The following is a 17,229-nucleotide window of genomic DNA, read 5'->3' as shown; positions in this document are numbered from 1 at the left end:
AAATTGACATTTAATTGTAATAAATTGAGATTAAAATTTTTGAAAAATTTCAAAATCCACTAGACGGATTAATAAACTATTTAAAAATTTCAAATAAATTTTTATATAATTTCAAGTATACACATCACGTAAAAAAAAAAAATTATAGTTACACTAGTGATTTTTTTTTAATGATCAAATAAAATTGTCCCCCAATCGGTCTCCTTACCCACTAAATTAATTTATTTTTTATCACCCCACTGCTCAAGTATTAAAAAAAAAAAATCACTACTAAAAATATTCCCACAAATCAATTAAAAATATCAATCAAACAGCTGTCATACAAGACTTATTTTACCACCACTTACCACTTATTCTAACAAACAAATAATTAATCAGTAATTATGTGAACGACTTTTATTTTTCCACTCATTACATTGAGATAACTATTAAAAAAATACATTTTAATAAATCTTACATTAAAACTTTAAATATCATTAATATTTTCGCTTAAGCGAATGGATCACGTGCTTTCATAGATTCAAATTCTATGCACGTTTTTCATATATTTTCTAATAATACTGTATTCTTCATTATCGATGACGTACACAGTACGTCCTTCATCATTATACGGCAATGAATTCATATAACAATTGGATGCTATGAATTTTTTTTTTTAAAATACAACTCAAATGAAGAATAAAATATAATTTTTTTAAACGCATGTACGCCCGTAACAAATTGGACCCAAAGAAAAAAATAAACTTGTATGTAATAACAAATATAAAATAATGATAATAATAATAATAATAGCGTCAATAAACACAGCCTGAGGTGCTACTAGAACCCTCATATTGCTTAAAAGTTACGTTAAACTTAAATACGGCACATAAATTGTAGGCCGGATATATAATTTATATTATATTATATATTGCTTGGAAGCTTCTTATAAATATATATTAATTATTACTATTAATGTTTAATAGAGTTAATATTTACTGGTTAATCTCGATAATAAATAAAAGTTTGTTAGTTCACATGAGTAATATTTAAATAATGAAATAATAAATTAAAATAGAAAAAAAAAATAATAATTATAATTATAATGCATTTTTACCCAGACTTATTTATCAAAACTCATAACTTCCTCGAGAATATTTTTATCAGTACTGCCAGAAGTATCTACGAGGTCAAGACAAATTATTTGCTTCGTTTGAGACGATTTGTCATCTTCGATTTTTCTTACTATTGATACGAAATCTTTGTCAGCTACCAGTTCTTTAAATTTGCTGTCGTGATGAGCTTTCCAGTCAAATCTTTCCGAGCCTGGATAAAATTTAAATTGCAATTAATATAAATTTTTAAATTTCATAAATTTGAAAGAGAAAAGTAAAATGGGCTCCCTAAAAAAAAAAAGTCAGAATTTTCTCTGAATTTTTTTTGTTCCCCAGGAAATATTTGCTGTCAATATGACCCAGGAACAAAAAAATAATTTTTTTAAATAATTTTGAGCGGCCCGATTTACCCCTCTTGTAATTTGGATGCCCATTTTACCCCTGGCTCTAGAAAAAAAAAATAATTACCGTAGAGTTTAGCTTTTATTCCTTGATAAGAAATAGTCATAAATTCATCTGCCAGCGGCTTCAAGTTGGTGTTGGGGACACTGTGCATAACTCCGGAGTCGCAGAGGTAAACAATAGTCGAGAAGCTGTCAAAAGGTCCAACGATTGAAGCGCGATACCATTTCTGACTGACATTAGCAGCGCAAAGATTTCCCGCAGCATAAAAGTCATCAGGTTGAGCAAAATTTGAATTGTCCTCGCAATACAACTGAAGTTTTTTCTCCATTATCGCCAGTGGCTCAGTCCCGTCGTATGGCTGCACAACAAAGTGATTCGGTCCAGCTACTGTTTGTGTCACGTGTACGTCAAAATACTTACCGACATCGGGTATTTTCGGCTGCCCAAGTAACTCGAGGCCGTTTCTTGAAATACTTGATCGCGAGTTTTTCCTTTCAAGTCTCTTTTTCAGATTATTATTCTTGTCGTCACCTTCCGTTTTGTCATTCGGTCGCATCACCAGCGAATTGTTTATAGAAATCAGTAAATTATCGGATTCGTTTCTCTTGAACAATTCGACGACCGCCAGTGGCGATGACTCTTTCGCTTCCTTGATAACTTTGCAGAAAAGTTTAGCACTAGGCGGTGCCATTTCGACCAGAGGCTCCAGGAATTTCTTGTCATTCAGGACACTGGTCCTGGTGTTGTGAAGCTGAATTTTGCATGTTTGGACCGGATACTTTTCAATAGCAGCCGCGATCAATTTCAAATTGTTGTCATGCGGGGCTGGAATCATTGTAGTTTTCAGAAGCTCCGACGCATTCACTATCATCTTCTTGCCAACGTCAATGAGCATCACGCTCAGCTGATTGTTCTGTACCGGTTGGATCACTTTCACTCGGACCCACTGGCCGTCCGGTAAATGGATCAAGTAGACCGACTCCCTGTTCACTGCGTTCCAGCTCACGGTAGCTCTCTTCAGTGTCTCCTCGTTGATACTATCGCCGGTCAACTTGTCTATCAGAGCCACTAAAATTTTATGAGAGTCGTCATTTATCTGAATGTAACCACCAGCTTCGTCAACATGCGACAAGTAAACTTCCAGTACTTCTCCCTCAATAGTCAACTGGGGACTGGCGACAAAACTCGTCAGCTTTTCCAGGATCAAATCATTGACATTGATATCGTCGGCGGTGCTTGTGTCATAAAACACTCCGTTAATCACCAAACCCATATCGTTTTTCTCTCGGCTCAATACTTGGACGTAACATGATAAGTTAGTGAGTAATTTCTCACCAATTTTATTTATCGTCTCGTAATTCGATAGCTCCTCGTATCCGGCGATGCTGAATCTCACAGCTTGCGGTGGTAATTCGTAGAAACTCTTATCTAGAGCACACAAGTCATTAAAACTTACGCTCTCCATGTCTCCGGTATCAATGAAAAATATATCGGCGCAGTTTATTTCGTTGTCGAGGTATTCGACGAATACTCGGTGCCAGGAGTCGTCTTTTTTTAATGCGTAATATCTGTTTATTTTTATCGATGGAGGCTTCGGACGCACTTTAGAATAAAATCCGTCAAGTTTTTCTGACATCGCATCTCTCTTGCTGCAGAACTCGTCTTCGAGGATTATCCCGTAGACTTCCTCGGTGGTGACTAAATTGGTGACGTAAACTGGCCAGAGATCTTCTTGCGGCAGAATTAATTCCGGCATTTTGGGCTCGAAATTGTCCGCTGCCGGGTCGTAGGGCAGTAAAATAATCTCGTCACCAGCCGCCTTTTCGCAGACTAATTTATTTGAACATTCATTGATGATTGTGTCCCAATTTTTAGGAAGCGCTTCGTTGTACTTTTCCTTGTAATAAAATGGAAGTTTGTGTTTGAAAATCCCGCTCTTGTGATCTTCACTGTCAACAATGGCAATAACCCGCTGCTTTATTAATTCTTTGTCATAAGTAATTGGCAAACCCACAGAAGTCTCATAATGTTGTTTCAAATCAGCAAGAGCTTGCTCAGCAGCCGCTATTTCAGCTTCTTTTTGTGTTTTGGCGTCATAAGGATAGCTGCTGAATTTGACTCCGCCGATTTTTATTTGGCACAAAATTGTTTTTTGATTGTGTTTACCGTTTTGTGTAATAAAATACTCTGGTCTAGGAAGATGTAGCTTTTCCACCAACTCAACAAGATCGTCTCTGAGGTCGTTATTTTTCTTGGGTGTGTCAGGCGGTGTCAGCTGCTTCGGACTGATGGCAAACTCATTACTAGGCTGGCGTAAAACTAACGGAGGTGTTTTGACTCCAACCGTTGGTGCAAATGTGACCCGCTTATCAGCACTGGTTGGGCTGTCAGCCGCAGATGGTTTCGGATACTCAGGCACAATGGGCACGGCAGTTGAAAACGCCAGAGGATTCCTCAGACGCTCACTCAGAGGCTTCAACGGAGGAACGTGGTCGCTGTACATCGTGCCATTGGTCTTACTGCTGCTGTTATTTAGACCAGAGTAATTAGATGACGGAGACAATTGCTTTTGTTTTACGGGCCCACTAGGAGAGACGGGAGATTTACGATCTGCTGGTGGTATCAGCGGCGGTATTTGTGTTCCCTGCATAGAACGATTGTCACCAAATGAATTTTGTCTCGTTACCGCTGATGCTGAAGCAAAGTTCTGCGGCTGACTGTGTTTGCCTAAAGAAATGTTGCTCAGTGTACCAGGTCTAGAATTAATTGACGATGACGAGGCTGCTGATGAAAACGAAGAATTTTGTTGGAAGCCATTAACTCTACTTGGCTGCTGAAAGACTCTGTCTGCTTCCGGTCTCTCAGACTTTCTCTGACTGCTACCGTTGCTGTTGCCATTAAAATTACTGGAACTTGTAGAGACAGACATCAGCGGCCTTATAGTATTTTCTTGCCTCGGGGCCCAATTTCTACTCGAGTCATTGGATAAGGAGGCAGACCTGTGCAGCGATTGGGTCCGTCCAGTTCCAGCGAACGAGTTAGATCGGGGAGAGAACCTATTTGTTGACGCAGACCTTTTGTAAGAGTTTGTGTTCTTTGGCCGTCTAGTTGGTCTTACTCTCGGTGTCTTCTGCTTGCTGACCAAGTCAGCGATGTGCCTGTTGCTGGCAGTTGCAACAGCTTGCGCGAAGAACGTTCCGTTTTTCGATACTATTCTTATATTTGGTACTGCCTTTAAAAACTCGTGGACAGTCAAGTACCCGTACTTTCTAAATGGAATGTAATCGCCTTCCATGGCTTTGTAATCTCTATTGACATTGTCAATTGCTACTCCTTCCTTAGAAGCGAGTAACAATGATCTGACAGTCCTACCGACGTCCTCCATCGTGATTGGCTGCACCAATTACGTGGAAGAATTTATTCCTCTTCGAAAAATCTATTTAAAGTAAAAAGAAAAAAAAATTATCATCATTATTATTAAATAATTACAATAATAATAAAAATAGTAACAGTACACTGACCTCGAAGAAATAACCGGCTTATTTAAATATGCCGCCGCCAATTCAAACACAAAAGATTTATCAGCAGTGAGAAAGTAAAACGCCAATGATATCAATCTGCAAGACAAAAGAATGATCATAATTATATTTTTTAAAATTCATTTTTTTTTAATATTTTCTACCCCGATACCCGGGTGTGTAAAATTTTTATCACAAAATAATTTAATAAGCATCAAAAAAAAAAAAAAAAAAGAAACAATAAAATAAAAGATAAATAAAAAAAAAATACCGCGACATTTTTAACAATTCGATTATGTAAAAAAAAAAAAGCTAGTGATAGCACTGGTATAGTCGCACTATAAATTCTTTAACCGAACGGCAATTAAATGAAAGTAATTAATCCCACGCTGTCGGCAACTTTTTAAATTTAAATAAAATGATTAAAAAAAAATGTACAAGTGAAAAATTAGTCATAAGGTAGCAACTAAAAAATTGAATACCATATGGTAATAAAATAATTAAATGATAAAACGCAGTAATGAAAGTGGAACAAAGAGATGGTACTTACAGCTAGCAGTGAAATAAAAGTTTGATGGTTGGTTTTTTTTTGTATAGAAACAAGTTTATCAGATTCACTTACTGATCTGCACATCCAGAGTGTAAGATGGGCAAGGCAGGACTGGACTGGCATGGACTGAAGTTGAATTACCGTACACACCAGCACCAGCACTAGCACCAGCACCAGTGGTCAGGACAACACCAATACAAGTTTACACGTACATGCAATCTACACTTACGCACTAGATACTAGCTCTTGTATGTGTTCATGTGTTGAAACTCTCGCACTGATACTGGAATCTGTTTTTACCAGCCAGCAAAAGTAGTGGTGGTGGTGAGGTAAGTGGTGGTGGTGCCGGTTGGTGATGATGTAGAAAGAAGTGGAAACTAGGAACTAGAAAACACAAGCAAACCTCAAGTTTAATATAAATATATATGACAAATACATGGCAGCAGGTAGCAAGCCAATGAAATAACTCGATTGACAACTCATGACCTATCATCATTAAGTATACAATGGAAAAAAATTATACAGAGATTTGAGTTGGTGGTGCCCTCACTCGCTGTCGCTATCATCCGCGCATTCCGGTTACACATTAATCCCGTTGCGTCGTGGAATTCGTCAACGAAAGTAAAACATATATATAATATAGATATATAAATATATGTGTGGATTTTAATTATGTATTTAGTAATGCGTGCTACATATATATGACATTCCGCACATTATGAGCATGACATATAATACGATGACTTTATTTTTACAGTTCATTGAATTGGATAATTTTTGAATTTTATTTTTTATTATAATGGATTTTATTTTTTATTTCAGTGGGAGGTAGATGTCATTGACAAGGAACTAATTGAGAGTTGTTTTGATTGTAATTTATTATTTCTTTCGTAGAAATTAGAGGAAATATGATAAGTTTATTTTTAAAAACAAATTTGACGCGGGTAAAAAAATTTAATGAGTATTCACTTTCTGGGCATAATTTTAGATAATTTTTTAGTAAAATTCGTGTTCGAATCGAATCGAATAATTCGTCAACTTTCGAATTATCCGAAAGTTTTCGATTACTCGACCAGAATCGAGAAAATTCTGATCAGCTGTCAATTATTCAATTTTTAATTAATAGCAAAAATTTGAATTATTGAAAAAAATCCTACAATATTTCTTCGCTCAAAAGAAAATTTGAAATTACTCGTAAGTTTTAAAAAAGTTTGAGAATTCATGAATATTTCGAAAAGTTGAATTACGAATAATCGATTCGAAATGAGTGTGAATGTAGCAGACATCAGACAAATTTAAAATTACAAATAAATAGAGTAAATAATGCATGCATTTGATTATTTAATTTTTTTATATATAATTAAAAAATTTGTGTACACAGAAAAAAAGATCTCTTGGCGCAAGAATTTTTTTGTTATAAATTGAAAACAAAAATTTTCTTAGGACAAGAAAAAATTTCTTGGTTCAAAAAATTTTTTCTTGCTCTAAAAAAATTTATCCTCGCTCCGAGAAATTTAAAATTTTCAATTTATAATTCGAAAAATTTCTTGAGGCAAGTAAAAATTTTTTTAGGACAAATAAAAATTTCTTGCACTAAGAAATCCTTTTTTTTCTGTGTATGTCTGCTACATTTACACTCATAAAAAACTTATTAAAAACGCTTGACAACTGACGTCTCAGTTAACAGCTGATTAAATTTAAATTTAAAAAATAAATTATAATGTCTAACACATGTATTACAGTGTAAGTAAACAGGGTTTGTGTTTAATAAAAAAATTTTATTCTTCTCAGAAGGACCAGAGATTTTATTTTGACAATAGAGGACCGTTCGAGTATTTTTAAAAATATTTCCCGAGAAAAGTAATTGAAAAAAATTTGTAATTTATGACCATACAGATAACAGCTAAAGGTATTAAAAAAAAAATTTTATTTTATTTTATTTATTTAAGTTTAAAAGGAAAGTGCTTGGAAATAAAATATTGAAAGTAGATTTAGAGTTTAAGACTTTCGGCCTTGGGTTCAGTGAAAATTGTACTTGAGTTATAAATGGTCTGGGCCTACTTAAATTTTTTTTCGTCTATACTTATGATAAACTAAATAAGACACGGGTTTAGTATGCAGACTGTTTATTTACAACCGTTACCCAGCTATAAAAACATACTTAGACACTTTTACAAATAAAAATATAAATAAAAGTTTTTCTATGGCAGCTTTATTTGTAAATGGTATTAATTTTATTATCAATGATCTGTATCAGGATAATTTTCAAATACGAGCAGAAACAAAGCGAGCATTGTCCCCAGTAAAATAAAATTAATTTCTTTCCTGCGTAATTAAATACACTGTATTTAATTACTTATTTTAGCTGGTAGGTAATTTAGGGTAGAAATGAACGAGGGTACAAAGTCATGCAATGTGAATTTATTGCTTTAAGTAGATGTTTTAATTAAGAAATAATTTATTTAATTACGAGGGCGGGAAATTTGAAAATATTATTTTAGGTTTTTTGTAATATTTTTAAAAAGACCGAAATTATGGAATTAATTGGCTCTGATTAAAAACTCTGAATCTGATTCAAATTTAATCATTACGCTGTAGGCGTTACTGCGCAAGATTTGAATATCACAATTAATCCCGCGCGATTTGAATTTAATTTATTAAATACTCATGGAAAAACTCATACTAGTACAATAGACATTTCTATATGTAATGAAAGATCTGGTCACTCAAATAAGTTTTTAAAGCAACTTTAGAATTTTGAATCTTTCAAGGTCGTGAATTATGAGCTCTTGGGAAAACAGTCTGGGAAAACTCGCATGGGTAAGCTCCTTATTTTTTAGAACTAAAATATTGTGAATATAATGGGATTGTTATATGGGAAAACTCAACTTCCTAAGCTGGGAAATAGTTAAGCTGATTAGACCTCCATAAAACTGGGACACACAGGAAAAAAAAACCCTTGACCATGTGGATAACAACTCAGCTACAGAGTAGACATCAGCTGGTCAAGAAGAAACTCGACTCTGCCGGAAGTCAGTGACACCAGATCATAGAAATTTTCTTCTCAACATCCGTCAAATTCAAATAGATGGCGCGCAAAATTCAAAATCTACTTATGCGCAAGCGTTACCGCCATTTTAAAAAAGGCGGCAATTCAAATATTTTTAATTTACTTTTTACAGTAATAATTTACATTCTCTCCTTATTTTGTGTAAATAACAAAATTTAAAATTTTTTAACTTTTTACACTTGAAACTCTACAAAAAATGGCTGACAGTGTCGCATGTCTACGAAATAATTTTAACAAGGCCAATTAAAATGATTTAATTAATTAGCATAATATTTAATCGCGAAATTAATTACTCAGTCACAATTTGATTTTTTATCGACAAAATAATTTAAATTTGAATGATTTATCAGCCGAGTAATTAAAGTAGTAATTAGGTCCAGGGTGGGGAAAATTTAATGAGAATCCTACTGCGCATGTTCAAAATGGTGACGTTACCGCTAGTTACAGAGCTCGAGAGCAAAGGTACAGGATAATACCAAGCAAACTTAAGTAAACTGTAGATACTTCCGTCTGGAATTTGGTTGTCGATGACCGTGTGCTTGAAAAAAGTAAAAATTCACAAAAATCAGGGATAAATATCAAGTATTTACTGTGTATTGATAATAATATTAATTAATTTGTGACAATTGTGCGTAACAGGTTCAGGGTTCACACAAATCTTGGATACTCTGGAGTAACAACCTCTGATTCCAGTGAACTGTCGTTTGTATTCCCGGTAATTTGGGCTATTGGTTGGTACTTGGAGTAAAAAAAATAAAATAAATAAAAATATGGGTGATTCTGATGATGAATATGATAGAAAACGTCGAGATAAGTTCAGAGGTGAGAGACCAGAGTCTTATTCACGAGGTGATGGTCGTCGAGATGATAGGCGTGGTGGTGGCGGCGGTGGCGGAGGCGGACGTGATGAATGGGTCGAAAGGTAACATTTACATAATTTGTTATCATATATTTTATTATCTATTACTTTTTATTTATATATATTTATAAATAATTTATTTAATTGCTCAGAGAATGGTCGAGTCGATCAAGAGCGCGACAAGAGTACCGGGATTACCGGGGAGGTGGTGGCGGGAGCGGGAACAGAGACCGTTACAGTCCGGCCCGGTCACAAGACATCTCGTCAGGGCCGCCATTGAAACGTATGCGTGGTGATTGGGATGACAGACCATCCTCGAGATACGCGCACTCTGATTACTATGGGATTGGAAGTGGCGGCGGTGGTGATCGAGGTAACTCATGGGCACCTCCTTCAGATCATTATTTGTCCCATCATGGGAATCATCACTACGGAGGCGGTGGTGGTGGTGATCGGCACAGTAATAATAACAGCAATAACAGGTTTGTTTATTTTTATTTAATTATTCAATTAACTCTCCCATCAACCGGAATTACGTACGCGATTTCCTAGATCTTTTGATAGATAAATCAATTGATTACTTGTAGTTTCTGCATGATGATTTAAATTAAGATGACATTTTTAAGGATACTTATGATGCGGGAGGGTGGTCCGTACTATGGTACTTTTGAATTTTATTTGAACTGTTGATTTAAATAAAATAAATTCACGGGAAATGAACAGTAAATTAAAATTTAATCATTTAATTTTGGTCATTAATTAGACGATTGTCCCTTTATTGGGACTTCGTCAACTTGATCACATAAACTATCGTCTATTAAATGTTCTTGAGATGCGCCGTAATGTTTAATGATATAATAATTAACGAGTGAGAATGTAGCAGACATAAGAAAAATTTAAAATTATAAGTAAATAGAGTAAATAATTAAAAAAATAAAATTTATAAAAAATGCACTTAGTAATTTTTAAATTTTTCAAATATGCATTTTTTTTTAATTAATTTTATTAATTATTTACTCTATTTATTCATAATTTTAAATTTGTCAATGTCTGCTACATTCACACTCATTGATAATTAGCATTTTAATATTTTTAATTACAAAAAAAAAAATAAATAACAATTTAATAGAATAAAGATCAACTCTCAGCTGTTAATTTAAATATTAACGTAGATCAAGATGAAAGTTTTAATTTCCCGTAAAATAATTTTTAAATTCAAAATAGAAGTTTTTTGTTCCCAATATCTAAAAGTGCGCAGCATAAAATTTAAAAGAATGGTCACTTTACTGATAAACTGAATTGTAGATAAAATAAAAGACCTAGTACCCGATCACTTCATGTATTTGTATATCTATATTTTATCAAATCTAGTAAATATAGATGTAGAAATACATGAGTGATCGGGTACTAGGTCTCTTACCTTAGAATAATTTATTATTATTATTCAAAATTTTCAGTCGTGAAGTAGCGGGAAATTTCAGTAATTCAAATATTGAAACCCAGCCACCGATGATGACATTCAAGGCATTCCTTGTTACCCAAGAAGACACAATAACTGATGAGGAAGCTATCAAACGTTACAATGAATACAAACTTGAGTTCCGACGTCAGCAGTTGAACGAATTTTTCGTAGCCCACAAAGACGAGGAATGGTAAGCAATCAGTAATTAATTTCCTATTAATTAGTCCTACTCATAGTAATAATGCTCAAGCTAAAGCCACTTAATAATTAACCGTTTAATTAAAACGCGTACCTGTACATTGAGCACTTACTTAATGTGACATTGAATTTAAAAAAAAACAACATAAAATTTAATTCAATGCATCAGGAAGGATTGAATTAAATTTATATGTGATTTAATACAGTAGTAATTGTGTTCTGTTGTGAATTTAAAAAAATGAGTACGTAAATACGTAAAGATAATTAATTATTTGAAGGATTGATATTTAGATATATGTATATAGTTAATGTTAAATTTAGATATTGATTTGACAAAGTATTATCACAGAAGCTGATTTATTTCGATGATCCCCACAGTGTGTGCGACCACAGCAGAGTGTGCCTGTGTACATCAAGCTCCTATTGTTTCATCTCAACTTATTTGCGCGGCACAGCCAACATGTATATATATATGTTGTCAATAACGCACGAAAAATAAATATAAATAATAATATATACATATTAAAAATATATTTTTAAGTAGCGATGGCTGCTAAAGAAACAGAGGATAAATAATTATAATAATGATAAAGGTGATGATGATGATGATGGTTGTTAGCTTAGGCCGCTGTTAGGATTAATCATCACCGCGGAATTCATATCAGAGGAATTATTTGTTGCTATCACCAATTATCCGTTAATTTGCGAGCTGGGCGCGCAAAGCCCAAATAAATCCGCTCGCTTTCGGTACCGCGATTTTAAAACCGTTATTAGTTTGTTAGGGAAATCAAATATATATTTATATATATGTGTATTTGCATGTATATATATGTATATATTGATTTTTATAAAATATATGTGCTTATGCACATGTGCACACACTTAACAGGTGAGGTACTTAAATTTACCATCCCGTGTTTATTATTATTATTAATTAATTAATTAATTTGAAAGATTATTGATAATTAACAATAATTTAATTATTGATAATTAATTTAATTTTTTTAAATTTACCAGCGTGATTTTTTTTTTTTAACTTTTTTTTACCTGGATAAAATTAATTGTTTTCTCAGAACATTGCTCACTGCAATTAGAGATTTTGAATTTAAAAATAATTTTGCTGATAAAATAACTTGGATATTTTTAAAATTAAATAAGAAAAAATTTTTTATGAGATTTTACTAATGTTATTTGTTTTTGTTTTTCTATCTTTGACTTTGGTAAAAAAAAAAAAAAATCAGGTTCAAGATTAAGTACCATCCTGAGGAATCGATCAAACGTAAGGAAGAACAAATATCTGCTCTAAAGGTAATTTTTAAAATTATTTTTTTGCGGTGCAGGTGACATAAGAGCGTGAATTTTTTTTTGTTAGTTCTGATCTTTTTTTCTAAAAGTATAAAAAAAATTGAATTTTTTCAATGCGCCCTTTGCTTACAAATGTCATGCTGCTGAATTTAGGCGACTAGTCGGATATTTTTCTCAGTAGATATTAATTTTGAATATTTTCTATTGCGCCGGCACTAGAACCATAAGGGCGCATTGAAAAAATTTAAAATTTGTATTTTTATTAAACTTCTAGAGGAAAAATACATCGATTAGTTTTAGAATAAAAATTCTTTTACGCCCTTATGTCATTTGCAATTCGATTTTATTAGATAATTTGTGAGAAAAAATTTATAAAATATGATAAAATTTACATAGAAACGCGTGGAAGTATTTTTGGAGCTGCTAAACTCGGGTGAAATTGATAAAGTATCAATAGATGTTGATCAATCGACACCTTTGCTACGACTACTGGACACGGTTGTGATAAAACTGGAAGGCGGGACTGAAGAAGACTTGAAAATTCTCGATGATGCAGTACCTGCTAGTACCAGTACGACTACCGCGTCGACTGCGGTTACTAAAGAAGTGTCCAAGGAACCTGAAAAAGATAAAGACAAAGACAAAGAGAAGGAGAAGGATAAGGATAAGGACAAGGATAAAGAGAAGGAAGAGTCAGCTGAAGTAAAAAAACCTGAAGAAGAGACAGGCGAAGACAAACCAACGGAAGAGTCTGCGGAGACTGTGACGGTGAAAGATACTGAGGAAAATGACAATGGGGATAATAATAAAAACGAGGAGGAGGATAATGACGAGGAAGATGAGGATGATAAGCAGAAAACTGCAGAGCTGAGTGTCCCCGAAGAAAAAGTTGTTGCGCCGCCGAAAGAAAAAAGTAAGAAAAGTAAAAAGAGCAAAAAGTCGAAAAAAGAAACCGTAGCGGCCGGTGATCTTGAGGATAAAGACAATGAGAAGAGTAAGGGAAGCAGTGAAAAGTTTGATGAACAGGATGGTAAGTCGTTGAAAGTTGAAAAAATGGTTGAAGATGAAGAAGCTGCTGATAATAATAATCAGGAAGATGAAAATATGGAAAGTGCTCCTGCTGCCGCTGGTGAAGCTGCTCCGAGTACGAACAGTAAAAAGCGGAAACGCACAAACAGCAATTCCAGCAGCTCGAGTAATGAAGATGTTCCTGACAATCGCAGTACTACGAGCAACAAAAGTTCTGGTTCGAGTAACAGCAGCAGCAGCAGCAGTTCATCGCAATCTTCTCCTGATAATAATAATGAAGAGAATGAGGACGAGAATGAGAATCAACATGAAAATGAGAATGAGAATGAGAATGAAGACGAAGAACATGAGAAAATGGAGACCGACAACGTCAATGATAAAGAGAAATCAGAAGCTGGTGAAAAGTCTGAAGCATCTGGCGAACCAGCGGAAAAGAAGACCGATGACAAGACAGAGGAAGATGATAAGGAAAAAAAGAATGAAGAAGAGTCGAGTAAAAACCAAGTGGAAGCTGTTATTGATCTAGTGGAAACTGGGGAAGATGATAAAGACTCCGTAGCACCGGCAAAATCACCGCGCGCGTTACATAAAACGAGCAGTATATTTTTACGCAACTTAGCACCGACAATTACTAAAGCTGAGGTGGAAGCGATGTGCAAACGGTTCCCGGGATTTTTACGGGTCGCCATCGCAGATCCGCAACCCGAGCGTCGGTGGTTCCGTCGCGGGTGGGTGTCCTTTGAACGTCAAGTGAACATAAAAGAAATTTGCTGGAGTTTGAATAACATCAGGCTGCGAGAATGCGAGCTTGGAGCGATCGTAAATCGGGATTTGCTGCGTAGAATCCGGACCGTCAATGGCATCACCGCACACAAACAGGTCGTAAGATTCGATATCAAATTGACAGCCAAAATAATTCATAATTTAGATACCAAAATAGGTTTGTGGGTTGACGTCAGCACTGCCACGGCTTCTAACAACAAAGACACTGCAGAAGAGCCTCCCGCGACTGACAACAAAGATCCAAATGTACAAAAAATAAATAACGACAACATCGTAACGGAAGTTATGCCTCTGGAGTTTGGATTCTCATCCAAAAATCCAATTTTGAAAAACATAACCGACTATTTGATCGAAGAGGCTTCTGCTGAAGAGGAAGAGCTGCTGGGACGTGGAAATGTTGATGGAGGCACTGGTAGCAGCGGCGAACAGCAGGAAGAGGGCCAGCTGGACGGCACCAATGACAATAGCGATGAAGGTCCAATTGACAGGGATCCAGTTTTGACAAAAGTTCTTGACAGACTTATTTTGTATCTGCGTATCGTTCATTCAGTCGATTATTACAACCACTGCGAGTATCCCAACGAAGACGAGATGCCAAACAGATGCGGTATCATGCACGTCCGCGGGCCACCGCCGCAAAATGCTAAAGTTTCTTTCACAGAACTGCAAGAGTACTGTCGTAATTTCGAGAGCAAGATGACGACATTCTTAGCTCCTGCGTCGGGATCAAACCCGGGAATGCCGGAGGACGAGTTCCAGAAACTCGGGGCTAAAAACGCCGACGCTGAGGTAGAGAAATTTGTCCAAGCGAATACTCAAGAGTTGGCTAAAGACAAGTGGCTGTGTCCGTTGAGTGGGAAGAAGTTCAAGGGGCCTGACTTTATACGCAAGCATATATTTAATAAACACGCAGAGAAAGTCGCTGAAGTAAAAGCCGAAGCTGAGTACTTCAATAATTATTTGAAAGACCCCAAGAGGCCGATGCTGCCAGAACATCCCGGCAATAAAACGCCTGCTCCGTCTTCGAACGCTGCAGGTGGACCTAGAGAAGGACTACTCAGAGATAACTATCCACCTTTTGGAACTATGGCAGGGTTAGTATTTTTAAATTATTATTTAATTGTATAGTTTAAATTATTTATTGACTTTTTTATATTTTGTAAAACAGATTCGGAGGATACGGGGGCGGTAACTTTGGAAGCGGTCGCGGTATTTTTGGAAGCTCAGGAGGTGGATATGGAGGCGGGTTCGGAGGTGGTTTTGGTGGCGGAATGTCGCGGCCAAATCGCGGTGGATTTAATCGTGGACGGTAAGTTTTATTTTTATTTAATAAAACTTTTTTTGTTGATCAGTAGTACTGCAATTATAATTAATAGATTAACCCCTTGGAATCGCGGTTAATTTAAAAATTTTATACAAGACAGAATATATTTTTTTGAAAAATATTTTCGCGTTGATAGCAAACTTTATACTGTAAAAAATCAGGAGTGATTACGTATTTCAACTGCGCATTAATTCCAGTTCGGAGTCTCAGAAAAAATCACTCCACATATGGAGTAAATGGGGAGTTTTTACACCGGAGTGAACTGGATTTTATTTAAATCCGCATTCACTCCGATTCGAAGTTTAAATATTAAAATAAATTTCTTTAAGGAGCGAATTTTACTCCAAGAGGATTAAATAAATTTGTAGTCATTCTCCGCATTTACTCCAGATTTAATCAGAAAATTTTTTACAGTAGATTTAATAAAATGAAAAAAATAATTTAATAAAAATTAGCGTGACATATTCTTACCCATTCGTACAATAAAAATGATTGCAGGGCTGCACCAGCAGATATGGGGTCAAGACCAATAGTTAGTTACAATGACTTGGACACGTTAGACTTCGATATATTTTAATTGTATGTTGCAGCAGTGGCAACAATCCGGATTTTCGCCCGGTTATTCACTATCGGGATCTCGACGCACCAAGGGAGCCTGATGAGTTCTTGTAAATTTAATTAACAAAAAAAGTAATAATAAATAATAATAATAATAATAATAATAATAATAATAATAATAATAATAATAATAATAATAATAATAAGTACAATGCCGACAATATTTTATGTTGACAAGACATGACATCAAGACGAAAATTGAGAAGATGCCTAGTGAAACTTGCGCATAGATATTAATTATTAAATATAAATATGACTTATTTATAATTTAAGTAATTGATAATTATTGTAATAAATAATTAATTGATTTTAGTAATTTGATAAAAAATATTAAATGATTGTAACATCATTTCACTATTAAATTACAATATTGTAATTTAAGATTTCCGCTGTAATTTGTAATTTAAAAAAATGATACAAGTGTATAAATAATAATTAATTTCAAACTGCCTGTCTATACGCGATGATGTAATTACTTGCAGTAAAAATTTTCAAAATGATTAATAAATAATTTTTCACATATTTTAGTTTTTTTATTGCAATAAATTAACATTAAAATTTAGATCGCATTTTTAAAAATTTTAATTTTTCAAAGCTACCGGAAATTTTGATTTTTTTTAATTTTCAAATCAAATTAAATATAAAATTTTTTTTTCAAGTACAAGAGACTTTAAAATTTTTGTCTTTTAAAAAAATCTTTAATTTGTTTTTAAAAATTTTGAGTAATCAGGTGACTGCTCTTCAGTCACAAAAATTTTTAATTAATTCAAAAAAATATTAATTTCTTTAATTAAAATTTAATGTCGCCTATAAATCTAAAGCTTTTGTAATAAAGTAAATAAAATAATATTTAAATTTAGATTTAGATCGCATTTTTAAAAAATTATAATTTTTCAAAGCTACCGGAAATTTTGATTTTTTTAAATTTTCAAATCAAATTAAATATAAATTTTTTTTTCAAGTACAAGAGACTCAAATTTTTATTTTCGTTTTTTAAAAAAATCTATAATTTGT

At 34.1% G+C, this 17,229-nt stretch overlaps 2 protein-coding genes across 5 annotated transcripts; one reads left to right on the top strand and one right to left on the bottom strand.

The window, feature by feature from the left end:
* Positions 1-381: 381 nt before the first annotated feature.
* On the bottom strand, positions 382-5,841 carry LOC130671138 (tudor domain-containing protein 7A-like). 3 transcript variants are annotated; one of them, XM_057474857.1, is made up of 4 exons: positions 5,568-5,837; positions 5,021-5,116; positions 1,563-4,935; positions 382-1,305 (listed from the first exon to the last, which is right to left on the bottom strand). In XM_057474857.1, exons 3-4 carry the CDS (start codon positions 4,882-4,884, stop codon positions 1,103-1,105), a joined length of 3,525 nt encoding a protein of 1,174 aa, XP_057330840.1. In that variant the 5' UTR covers positions 4,885-4,935; positions 5,021-5,116; positions 5,568-5,837; the 3' UTR covers positions 382-1,102. The 3 variants fall into 3 exon arrangements, with proteins under 3 accessions (XP_057330840.1, XP_057330841.1, XP_057330842.1); XM_057474858.1 differs by having other exon boundaries at positions 5,640-5,837; XM_057474859.1 differs by lacking the exon at positions 382-1,305 and having other exon boundaries at positions 1,689-1,857; positions 1,920-4,935; positions 5,568-5,841.
* A 3,210-nt stretch (positions 5,842-9,051) lies between these two features.
* On the top strand, positions 9,052-16,731 carry LOC130670770 (serrate RNA effector molecule homolog). Of its 2 annotated transcripts, none has more exons than XM_057474271.1 (8): positions 9,052-9,185; positions 9,277-9,559; positions 9,649-9,978; positions 10,954-11,148; positions 12,398-12,464; positions 12,858-15,367; positions 15,442-15,582; positions 16,188-16,731. In XM_057474271.1, the coding sequence occupies exons 2-8, from the start codon at positions 9,408-9,410 to the stop codon at positions 16,267-16,269; spliced, it is 3,477 nt and encodes a 1,158-aa protein (XP_057330254.1). In that variant the 5' UTR covers positions 9,052-9,185; positions 9,277-9,407; the 3' UTR covers positions 16,270-16,731. The 2 variants fall into 2 exon arrangements, with proteins under 2 accessions (XP_057330254.1, XP_057330255.1); XM_057474272.1 differs by having other exon boundaries at positions 16,096-16,731.
* Positions 16,732-17,229: the final 498 nt, after the last annotated feature.

This window comes from Microplitis mediator, chromosome 7 (assembly GCF_029852145.1).
Source record: "Microplitis mediator isolate UGA2020A chromosome 7, iyMicMedi2.1, whole genome shotgun sequence".
Lineage (NCBI taxonomy): Eukaryota > Metazoa > Arthropoda > Insecta > Hymenoptera > Braconidae > Microplitis > Microplitis mediator.
This window is presented reverse-complemented; position numbering and strand designations above follow the sequence as displayed.